Source organism: Bidens hawaiensis, unplaced genomic scaffold (genome assembly GCF_021521415.1).
Source record: "Bidens hawaiensis isolate Kalapana, Puna unplaced genomic scaffold, B.hawaiensis_p1.1 tig00052599_1, whole genome shotgun sequence".
NCBI classification, from domain to species: domain Eukaryota; kingdom Viridiplantae; phylum Streptophyta; class Magnoliopsida; order Asterales; family Asteraceae; genus Bidens; species Bidens hawaiensis.
The window spans coordinates 71,175-82,500 of NW_027506228.1; the positions used below are offsets into that span (position 1 = coordinate 71,175).

The 11,326-nt window shown below is 34.5% G+C and overlaps 1 protein-coding gene across 1 annotated transcript; it reads left to right on the top strand.

Moving 5' to 3' along the window:
• Positions 1-1,950: 1,950 nt before the first annotated feature.
• LOC143617166 (GDSL esterase/lipase At4g16230-like) lies at positions 1,951-4,691 on the top strand. Its single transcript, XM_077089812.1, has 5 exons — positions 1,951-2,209; positions 2,416-2,546; positions 2,918-3,163; positions 4,009-4,270; positions 4,558-4,691. Exons 1-5 carry the CDS (start codon positions 1,951-1,953, stop codon positions 4,689-4,691), a joined length of 1,032 nt encoding a protein of 343 aa, XP_076945927.1.
• The last annotated feature ends 6,635 nt before the right edge of the window (positions 4,692-11,326 follow it).

The window sequence follows — 11,326 nt, forward strand, 5'->3', positions numbered from 1 at the left end:
ATCTCCTTGGTCTCAATCGATCAAAAAATAAAATCCATAAAATAAAACTAATCGGAGTAGTATCTTGTGATCTTGGTAATGCAAAGAGGAAAATAAATTTACCCTTTGTTGACGAACTTAGTGCACGAGTAGAAGGCACCAACAAAACAAATACTTCCTTTCTCTTTGTTTTCTCTTGAACAACATGAACTCCAAAAGCACCTCACCTCTAAAAAGAACTCTTTCACAAATACTTGCGGCGACCCTTTAGTTTTTTAGCAACATAGAAAGCAGCAATGCAATCTTCGGCCCTAATAAACCTTACCATGAATCGTCTAAGTACAAAACCGTGTGTAACAATAAGCCACAACTCTGATACCACTTGTTATAAACAAAGTGGCCCGCGGAAGCGAAACAATACACATATGCACAATGATAAACACACATACACAAAAATATCAATGACATAATAATTAAACGTGGTTCTGTCCTCGCGAGGTGACCTACATCCACGGGCTGCAACTAGGTTATCTTATTAGCTCAGAACCTAGATTACAATTACATGATGAGATATATAATAATAATAATAATAATAATAATAATAATAATAATAATAATAATAATAATAATAATAATAATAAACAAGTGTATGGCTAAACATAATTAGAAACCAAAACCGAGCCTCCTAATAAAATCGGCCCAAAGGCCATCATAACCCAACAATAAAGTAATGTAACAGATAAAATAGTGAGAATATATTTGAAAATCAAGCAGGGTAGATTTTAAGGAACTAATTAATATACATGATACCGAGTAAATATCTTATGGTTATTAAACAAGGTATAAGACAATAAATTAAAGCCTTTGTAAACGTTTTTCCTCACGCCTTTTTTGTACTCTTTCATTTATAATCACTTAACATATATATCTTTAAGATTCTTCATATCTATCATCAGTTGCAGAAAAAAGTTCAGGAAAGAAGAAAGCTTTGACAACAAAGTCTAATTAGTCTATTATTATTAAAGGGTTTATTTGTAAGTTTCCAACAATTGATGATTTGAAATTAGAACCCAATCTTTATATAACATTGTGTTGTTATTAAGGATTGTGAACACTATATTGAAATGGTGTGCCTTTTGTTGTTAGAGTTTAGACACTATATAGGCATAGTGTTGGGAGGCTTCATTATCTCTACATAATGAATATTTGAAGGCTCGTAAAGATTCGCTATCTTGACATAGTGTATTGAAAAAGATGATCCCTACTGTTTAAGTAAATGACTTGCGAAGAAAATTTCGATCAAAGGATTAAAGAGATGACCAGAGTGAATTAATTAGTATTCACATAAACCTCTATAATTAATTCTGCCATCTCTAGCCCTTACACTCTTGCTTCCTTGCATACTTTATTACTTGAGTTATACAAAGAGTTTTACAGATGACTTTAGTTTTGTTAATCAAGTTTAAAACAAGAGGAAAAGTAATTTCTCCCAAATAACCCTAAACTCTCTAGTTAAATAGTAAAGCCAAATTTGAACTTTGAATGGTCCATTAATGTCTGGTTGGTTTCTAGTTGTTACACTGAGTCGTAAATATTCATACCTGACTAAAAGTCTAAAGTGACATGTTGATCGAGCTTCCCACAGAATTATTCTTCCCTATTCTTACTCTCTTTGATGTAGACTTTTAGCACTAGAACAGAGTGGGCTCCGAAAAATAATTCACATAAATTTAGTGCCGTCAAATATAATAGATGTCATTTAACCTTAACCCCTTATCTATATATAAATGCCATTGTGTTTCTTCATATTTTCAAATCGTATCATGTAACTCTCCTCCTCAACATTAATGAGTCTCATCTCTCACACCTCTTTCTTAAATCAAAGTGTGTTTTGCATCTAAACAAGTAGCTAGAAGTATTGAAAATATTCAAATCGGTACGATTGGACTTGTTTATTATCTCGTGTTAGCGATGAGACTAATGTGTATGCTTCCATGTGAGAAAGAGGTTGAAAAGGTTGTTCTTGGGGTGTTGATACTGTTGGTCTTGTCGGGGACTTGTCTGTCAGAAAATATATCTGCTAGTTTTGTTTTCGGTGATTCCTTATTCGATGTGGGCAACAATAACTACATTAGCTCCCTAGCCAAGGCAAACTTACCCCCAAACGGGATCGACTTTGGGATACCTAGTGGAAGATTTACAAACGGAAGAACAGTACTAGACATTCTAGGCTAGTGTTTAGTTTATTATACCACTGCTATAAAATCAACAATTAGCGACGGCTAAAATGGTAGCCAACCAAGTCTTAAAGTTTGTGATAAGTTTTCAGTCACAAATTTTGGTCGCTAATGCACGGTTCTATAGCAGTGTTATTGTTTTATCGTTTTAATATTATCAATTCTCAATATTATTATCCTACAAATATTTTTCCTTCAGGTCCAGAATTGGGTTTGATGGAATATACACCACCGTACCTGGCTCCAACCACTGTTGGCCCGGTGATCCTTAAAGGTGTCAATTATGCATCTGGTGGTTCAGGAATTCTAAACGAAACTGGAAACATCTTTGTAAGTTTTATTTTATGATATTTCTTTGGTATCACCGGTTGCATGTCATGGTTAATCAGTCGGTAATAGGCGACACCGGCGGTTTACCAACAAAAATTAATAGTAGTTATCGTAATTTTGCTGGTTGGCAATCTTATTTGTGACTTTGTGACTGTTTCCAAGAGAATGTACCGTGGGACCGAAGAACACTGGCAACTTTTGTAAAGCCCAGAGGAATAGCGACGTATTAAATCGTTGCTAAATTTAGCTACTTTTGGAAAAAAACTAAACTTTATAAAAGTTCCTAGATAGAAAATTTATAAAAGTTTCTAGGTGAGACTCAACTCTCTAAAATCTTTGTATGCTTTCTGAGATATTTGATTGTTTTGTAGGTTGGTCGGATAAATCTGGATGCACAACTCGACAACTTTGCAAACACGAGGCAGGATATAATCTTGAGAATCGGTGAATCAGCAGCACAAGATTTGTTCAAAAGAGCATTGTTCTCAGTAAATATGGGTTCAAATGATTTCTTAGACAACTACCTCACACCAGTTCTTTCAAAGTCTGAGCGAGAACTAGTGTCTCCAGAAGAATTTGTGGGAGATTTGATTCAAAGATATAAAGGCCAGCTCAAGGTAATAAAAACCATATAACATTTGATCCAGTTTTCGAGTTATATTAACTAAGATATATATATATATATATATATATATATATATATGGTTTCAATTAAAAACCCTTTTGAGTTTTAAGAACTCGAAAGAACTCAGTGTAACGATTTTTTTTTCGAATTTTTTTTACACATGCTTAATATATGTACGTTACATACACATAAAAAAATTACAGAATTTTTTACGCACCGAGTCGACTTTTTACACATGTGTAACGGACGTAAAAGTTAGTGTAACCACTTACATATTTATTCTCCATCCTACTTTGACTTTTTTGCCAGATTTAATCTCAACCACATATTCCAATCCATTTAATTAAATGTGTGGCCTAGAATTGAGTTCTTAAGTTCTTAAAATTCAACATGGTTTTCAAAATATCCCTCCCTTATATATATATAGGCAAAGTATAAAATGAAAACTCACTTGAGTTGTGAAAACCCTATGTAACATCGTTTTTTTTTGTTACATGTAATATATGTTATAACATTTAATACAAAACATGGAAACATCAAAAAAAAATGTTTTGCTATTTTTTAACATTTTATTACTAATTTTTATATATGTTTTCAGGAAAAAGAAAAAGTTATATTTATATTTATATTTTTTATTCACTTTAATTGTGTATCACAAGATTTAAACTTTAATTAAAAATATATGATTAAGAATAGGTTTATAGAGTTTTCACAACTCAAGTGGGTTTTCATTTTAACCTTACCCTATATATATATATATATATATATATATATATGTATGTATGCATGTATGGGCGCACAGTGTAAAATTTATGTTTTTTGTTGGTTTATATGTAGAGATTGCATGATATGGGTGCTAGAAAGATTTTGGTACCAAATGTGGGACCTATTGGATGCATTCCATACAGTAGGGATATAAATTCTTCATTGGTTGGTAAAGATGAATGTGTAGCTTTGCCAAATTATTTGGCTAACTTCTTTAACAAGCAGCTAAGAGGCTTGCTCCAAGACCTTAACAACTCACTTGAAGAATCAACATTTGTATATGCAGATGGCAATCGTATCGCGGGAGATATTCTTCGCAATTTTAAATCATATGGTCAGTAAGCAGTAACACTAACTTTTTAGGTCAAGTTTGTATCACAAATCAACATGGGTCAACATTTGGAAAGTATGGAGTTTCAACGATATAAGAGATTTTTACCTTTTTGACATATTATTAGAAAAGAAACAATAACTTGAAATAAACTAATTTGGAATAGAAGTTTACTGATCGTGTTGCTGATTTCAAGGCTTTGTATATTTTGCACTTGAGAAATATTCATTTGAAAAGAAGTTTATTGTTCACGATGTATTATTTTAACCCAAGTGTACTTATTGTAAAAGGTTTTGAAGTTGCGGACTCAGCATGCTGTCGTTTGGCCGGTGAGCATGGTGGTAGAGTACCATGTGGACCGCCATCTAACGATGCCGCTCAGTACCACGGGAACACCACCCGACCCCCCGCCTCCGCTCGGTAGCGAGAAATCGGCTTGGCCACCCTGCTCTTCATCCCGATTTTAATTGTTTTTTTCATTTGAAACAACAAACTAACCTTTACACCTTCAAGTTAATGGCCTGTGATAGATGGTGGTGGAGCGATGATGGCGGTTGTGGCATGAAAAATGAAGAATAGGTTACATCTCAAGACTAAAGCTCATATTAATATTTCTAAACGCTCAACATTATTTCAATACTCAAGCCCTTGATTTTTTAAATGTTTTTTATATTTAAAAAAAAAAATAATTTTAGAGGGTGATTAAATGTTTTTAAAAACTAGATTAAATTTTAATTTTGTTATTTGTTTGTTTTAAAAACAGCTTAATTAATTAATTTATTTAGAAAACGTAATTTGTTTTATTTCAATTTTATATTTAATGTCTTTCAATTTGAAAAAATAAGTTAGGTAATTTAGATTAATAAAAAATGGTTGAAAGATAGATTGGTATGCATTGCAAGTGTTGAAACATGGATTGGGATGATTTACGAAGAGAATGACGTGGTGTTAACATGGAGAAGAGAGAGAAAGTGAAAATTAGAGAAAGATGGATTGGGGGTTGAAATGCACTCTGATGTATAATAATTTATAAAATTTTTCGCAACTAAAGTATCTCCATATAAGTGTAAATCAGCAATTATATTAGAATAAATAATTATTAATGTTTATAATATATATATATATATATATATATCCCTATAGAATAAAACGAACTGATATACGAAGAAGAATGGAGAAAAAACTGTGAAAGCAGAATCAACATACTCCATGGTTAATCAAGGCATGGTCATGTCTAGAGCATACGAAGTAAAGACAAAATTCAGGAAGACAAAACAGGGCCATGTTTAGCTCAACACATTCATGTTAACATGAACAAGAAGAAAAAATAAAATAGAAGGTTTTGAAGCTTAACATGACCGTGCTTTACCAAAGCACACCCCATGTTGAAAGTATAAGAGAAAAACCCAAATTGGACTGTTTTGGACTCACCGTGGTGATGTGTGGGTGAAACAACGTGTTTTAAGTGTTTTATATCGCGTGTTTTACTTGTTTATATGTATCGAACATGAGTACTTTGATTGGTTTTATGTTTGCAAGTGTTCGGAGCTTAAAGGAACTAATTTGGAGTTACGGGCAAAAAGGAAGCAATCGGGGGAGTTTGAAAGTGATTTGTGCGCACTTAAAGTAAATCGGGCATATTAGGGGCTAGAAAATGAGTTACGGGACCCATAATATATGAATTTTGGGTTTCTCGACGACACGAGTATGAAATGGAATAAAAACCACCGTAAGGCAGAAGTTCATCACCATAAGCTACGGTCAGCACTGACGGGAAAACCAAATTTTCTTGTTTTTCTTCCATATTTAAGCTCAGTTAAACCCTAGAACGACTATTCTTCACACCCAAACCTGGCAGTTCTCCACCATCCTAATACCTACAAATCATCACAATCATCTATGTTCTCATCATATCAACCAAGAATCAAGATTTCTAAGATGTTTATGCTGGGCTAAAGCTTCTGTGACTATCTCCATGCGTAGGGTTGGGTTTGTGGTTAGAATTTTTGTTATTTTGAACATTAATATTGGATTTGGATTTAGTTAATCATTCGGTTAGTTGAATCTTTACATATGTTTGCATGCTTAAACAGTTTTTCGTAATTGAATGCTTGAGATTGTATAAGTTAATTGGTTTGAGGTTATCAACATTTAGGATAGAGTTCTTATCGTAATTGACCCATTTATCATTAACCATAGCATTGATTTCATTTATCAAAACTTAAAACTTGTAATCAATTAGATTATTATTTAGTTGTGTTGGTTGTTTGGGTTAGGTTCTGATAATCAACAGAGCCAAATATTTAGTCTTTTGCTTATTTATTCAAACTAAGAAATTTCTAAATAGGTTTAATTACTAGTCCAACTTGCTTCACGACCTGAAATCTGGATTTTGGTTATTTTCTCTTAATTGTTTACAACTAAGAGTAACAGTGCTTTCACTTAACAAATCATTAAAACCGCTTGACATCATATGCCCGCCTAGTATAATTAGTTATTAGTATTGAACTTGATTAACATTTTCCAATGATTCCCTATGGATTCGACACCTTACTTGCCCTAGCTAGTAAATGTATTTTATAAATATTTTTGATCGACCTTTCGATATCGATCAAAATTGCGCCGTTACTAGGGAATCAAAGAGCGAAGTGCTACTTTAGTGTTTTGTTTACTTCTTGTTTTATTTTATTTTTGTTAGTCCTTGCGCTTGGTATTTTGTATCGTATGTTTGCAGGTAATTCAGGATTACGTGGAGTTGGGTTTGTGACCCACATGAAGGATATAAGGTTGTGGAGGACAATGTCTCGTATCATTCACATTCATCTCGTGAACTACCTTCAGCAAACTCCCAAGGCTGCTACGAGTCCTATAGTTATAACCAAAGGAACTTCAACCGGTAGGGTCACAACATGCAGTACGATAATTATTCACCACCTCCACCTGATGATCAGGGTTGTTATGAGTCAGCTGATGACTATGATAGTGATAGGCCTATGACGCCAACATTTGTACACTATCAAGAGAAGGATGGTTACTACCATGAATACTCTCAACCATCATATGAGAATCAAGAAGAGTATAACCATCATGATGTGAGCACTAAATTGGATGCGCTGATGATGCTGATGAAAGAGGTGATGGAGTAGCAAAAAGAGTTCATGGAAAGCCAAGAAAGATCAAACGATGCACAAAATAAGCTAATAAGTCAATTATTTGAAGGTGTGGCTCAAATTAAACGAGATCGAGAACAGCTAGCTAGTGATGTGTTTGATGATGAAGCAATAGAAGAGGATCTTGGTCTTTATGAGCTTGAAGTTAATGAGGTATTTGAAAACAATACCACCCCAACTCTATCAATTATTGAGGAGACAACAAGCTCATTGGTTGTGGTTGGAGATGATAACGTAGAGGGAGAGGGCTCAGATCTCTTGTGGCATGAAGTTAAAAGTATAAAAGACCTTGAACAAAACATGCTGAAATGGCCTTGTATTCGGTCTACACGAGTGTTAATCACAGAAAAGAAGTTGTGGGCACGACAAGTCACTTATCGAGCATACACCAGGAATTCGGTGGGAAAATGCTCGGTTCTCTCCCGATCAACATTTGATGCTTCGAAGATAAGAAACGGTGTTCGGGCTAGACGTGTTAACTATCGGGCATATGTGGGAAATTCAAAAAGCAAATGTGCGTTCACACAGGCCCGTATTGGTTCAAAAGAGATACTGGTCATGAAAGAGGAAGCGCAACCTTGGCATCTTAACTACCAAGCCTACGTGGGAAATTCGGTAGGTAAATGTTCCATTCGACCATCGTAAACGTCAAACCAGGTAACGATCTGGCTGAAGACTTTAACAAAAACTTAGCGATAACCAGGAGGCAACCCGACCTTTTATTTCGTTTTGTTTTTCTTTATGCGTGTCACTTTTTGTTTGTGTTTAGATGTCATAGTAAACCCTAAGTTTGGGGAAGGTCATGGCGTTTTAGTCAAGTTAGTGGAGTATATATTTTCAACTCATAGTTCAAGGAGTGCGGGTCAAGGTTGCAAAAGTATTCATCAGAAGGACCCGTTTAACAAGAGAGATTCGAATAAGACGCATGTGTCTCTTTCCTTTAATTTGATTGTTAAACTATTTAAGTTACAGTGAGCCACATTCTATTGTTAAATGAAAATTTATGTTGGGGACAATATAAAGTTTAAGTGTGGGGATGCGGGAAAGAGTTTTTGAGGAAAAAAAAAAGAAGTGAAAGTCCCGAATTTAAAACTTTTTGCAAAACAATGGAAAATGATAGAAAAATTGGGAATTGTTTGTCAAAAGTAATATATATATATATATATATATATATATATGTGTGTGTGTGTTTGTGTGTGTGTGTGTGTGTGAGACAATCAAAGGTAGAAACACACTTAACTTTGGATGTGTCGGTAGGCTTATCTTTTAAGAATGAAAGGACGGTTTGATTGTTGACTTTATTGAACTTTTAATTGCTTGATTTTAGTGGGAAACATCTTTGGGTTTTATTTGTTTAGCTAAGCCTTTGTAAGGACTGGGATGAAAGGTGGGGCCATACTCAAGCCTTTTGTTAGTGTGATCACCAAAGGATAAATTTTTCTAAAAATATGAGTAGACTATTGAAGAATTCTTGGATAGGCTTAACGTTGGAGTATGCTAGATAACTTGTGATATAAACTTAAATGAAAATACATCTAGTTTAAGTGGTTAACGCTTTACGGCGTATGGTTTTATGGTCTTAAATCCTGTATTAATAGGATGCTTCGGGATTATGAGATTCTGGGTCTTTATGTGGTTTGTCATTTGGGTATTTGTATTACCAAAGCGGTTTACAAATATTAAGTGGAGCTGAAAAAAAAGCTAAACCTGAATTACTACTGCCAATATAAAGACAAAGCTACACATCCAATGGAAATCACTTATTCAAAATAGTGATAAAAAGTCATAAATGATCATTAGGTACTTCACTGTACACTTAAACAATTGAGTTGATCACTCCCGCTGTTAGCCACACGTTGTCCTCTTTAACGCGGTCCATACCACTAAGAAAGACCCTACCTGAGACACAGCGTCTGTAAACCTTACAGATGAAATCGTGCATGTTCACTTGGGATGATGAGCTCCAGGGTGTTACTTGATAATGGGGATATGCCATGTAGTGGGACCACTTGCTAGGTAGTTACTTAATTATACCTTAACTATATCTAATGGCCATTCTGGTAGACTTTGATGCTTGAGTTTAGAAGGACAACAATATCCTTGATTGTCTTCGCTATTACATATGGGCTTAAAAATTAACACTTTGTTATGCAAAATTTTGATCAGCTAATTTTAAGTTTTAAGTTAAGTTGGGGTGGTCTGGTTCGGTAAAACCATAATGAAGCATGGTAAGGCGGCTTTAGAGCTTTGTAGTGTGGGTCCCACTTAATCATATGAACTATTGAATTTGTCACACCTTTTTTTGTCCCGGTAAGTATTAAGGCATGGGTTTAATTTGACAAAAATACCGGTGATTGCAGTTTTTATGTTAACATGACATTAATTAAAATAGCCTAAGTGTTTTGTAAGGATAAGTGTGGGGACGTGATGTGTGGGTGAAAGAACATGTTTTAAGTGTTTTATATCTTGTGTTTTACTTGTTTATATGTATCAAACACGAGTACTTTGATTGGTTTTATGCTTAAAGGTGCTCGGAGCTTAAAGGAACTAATTTGGAATACTTATGGAAGCAATGAATTGAGTTATGGGCAAAAAGGAAGTAATCGGGGGAGTTCGAAGGTGATTCGGGCGCACTTAAAGTAAAAAGGGCATATTTGGGTCTAGAATATGAGTTGCGGGACCCATAATATATGAATTTTGGGTTTCTCAACGAGACGAGTATGGAAATGTAATAAAAACCACTGTATGGAAGAAGTTCATCACAGTAAGCTATGGTCCCACGGTAGCCTACGATGAGCCACCGTAGGCTACGGTAAGCGCTAACGGGAAAACCGAATTTTCTTGCTTTTCTTCCGTATTTAAGCCCTGTTAAACCATAGAATGACCATTATTCATACTCTAACATCATTGGGCGATTTTGGGGCAATTTTCCATTTTCCTAACACCTACCAAGCATCATAATCATCCATGTTCTCATCATCTCAACCAAGAATCAAGATTTCCAAGATGCTTATGCTGGGCTAAAGCTTCTATGGCCATCTCCGGACGTAGGATTGTGTTTGTGGCTAGACTTTTTGGTATTTTGAACCTTAATATTAGATTCGGATTTGGTTAATCATTCGGTTAGTTGAATCTTTACATTTGTTTGCGTGCTTAAACAGTTTTTCATAATTGAAAGCTAAGATTGTATCAGTTATTTAGGATTGAGTTCTTATCGTCGTTGGCCATTTATCAACAACCATAACATTGATTTCATTCATCAAAACTTAAAACTGGTAATCAATTAGATTAGTATTCAGCTGTGCCAGTTGTTTGGAATAATGACTGATAATCAGCAGAGCCAAATATTTATTCTTTTTCTTATTTATTCAAACTATGTGTCACACCCCGACTTTAGGGCCTGGGTGTGACATCCTGGGTTGGTACCTGTTTTGAAAATATATCAGAGTTGCGGGTTATTAGTGGAAGTCTTTAAAATATAATATTCATTTATAAAATGTCGGGTCGAAATACCCATTTGATATTTCAAATACCTGTCTTTTGAAAATATAATTCATTAATAATATTCTAAATAAAATAGAGCCATCAGATCACCTCTAATGACTATGTCTCCAACCTTTTATCAGTCTTGCCTGTCAGTTCTATTGTTTACAATTTCCCTGAAATGTGGGGGGAAAATACGTCAGCACACAGCCGGTGAACGATGCTGACTCAGTATCAATACCAGTGTGTAAACAACAATAATACCTTTTTGACAATACTCATTAGGCACCCAACTCAATTGGGTTAAAATTACCCTAAGTACATGTACATTTAATCATATACACAATATCATTTCTTTGAACAGTCGTAGACTTCCAGAGGCGTATTAGATGATATGCATGGCCTC

What these genes read in the sequence shown, in the direction of transcription:
- LOC143617166 (XM_077089812.1), top strand. Translation starts at nt 1,951, where the DNA reads ATGAGACTAATGTGTATGCTTCCATGTGAGAAAGAGGTTGAAAAGGTT. An exon ending in GATATAAAGGCCAGCTCAAG is followed by an intron (nt 3,164 to 4,008) that starts GTAATAAAAACC and finishes GTTTATATGTAG; the next exon opens with AGATTGCATGATATGGGTGC. An exon ending in TCGCAATTTTAAATCATATG is followed by an intron (nt 4,271 to 4,557) that starts GTCAGTAAGCAG and finishes TTATTGTAAAAG; the next exon opens with GTTTTGAAGTTGCGGACTCA.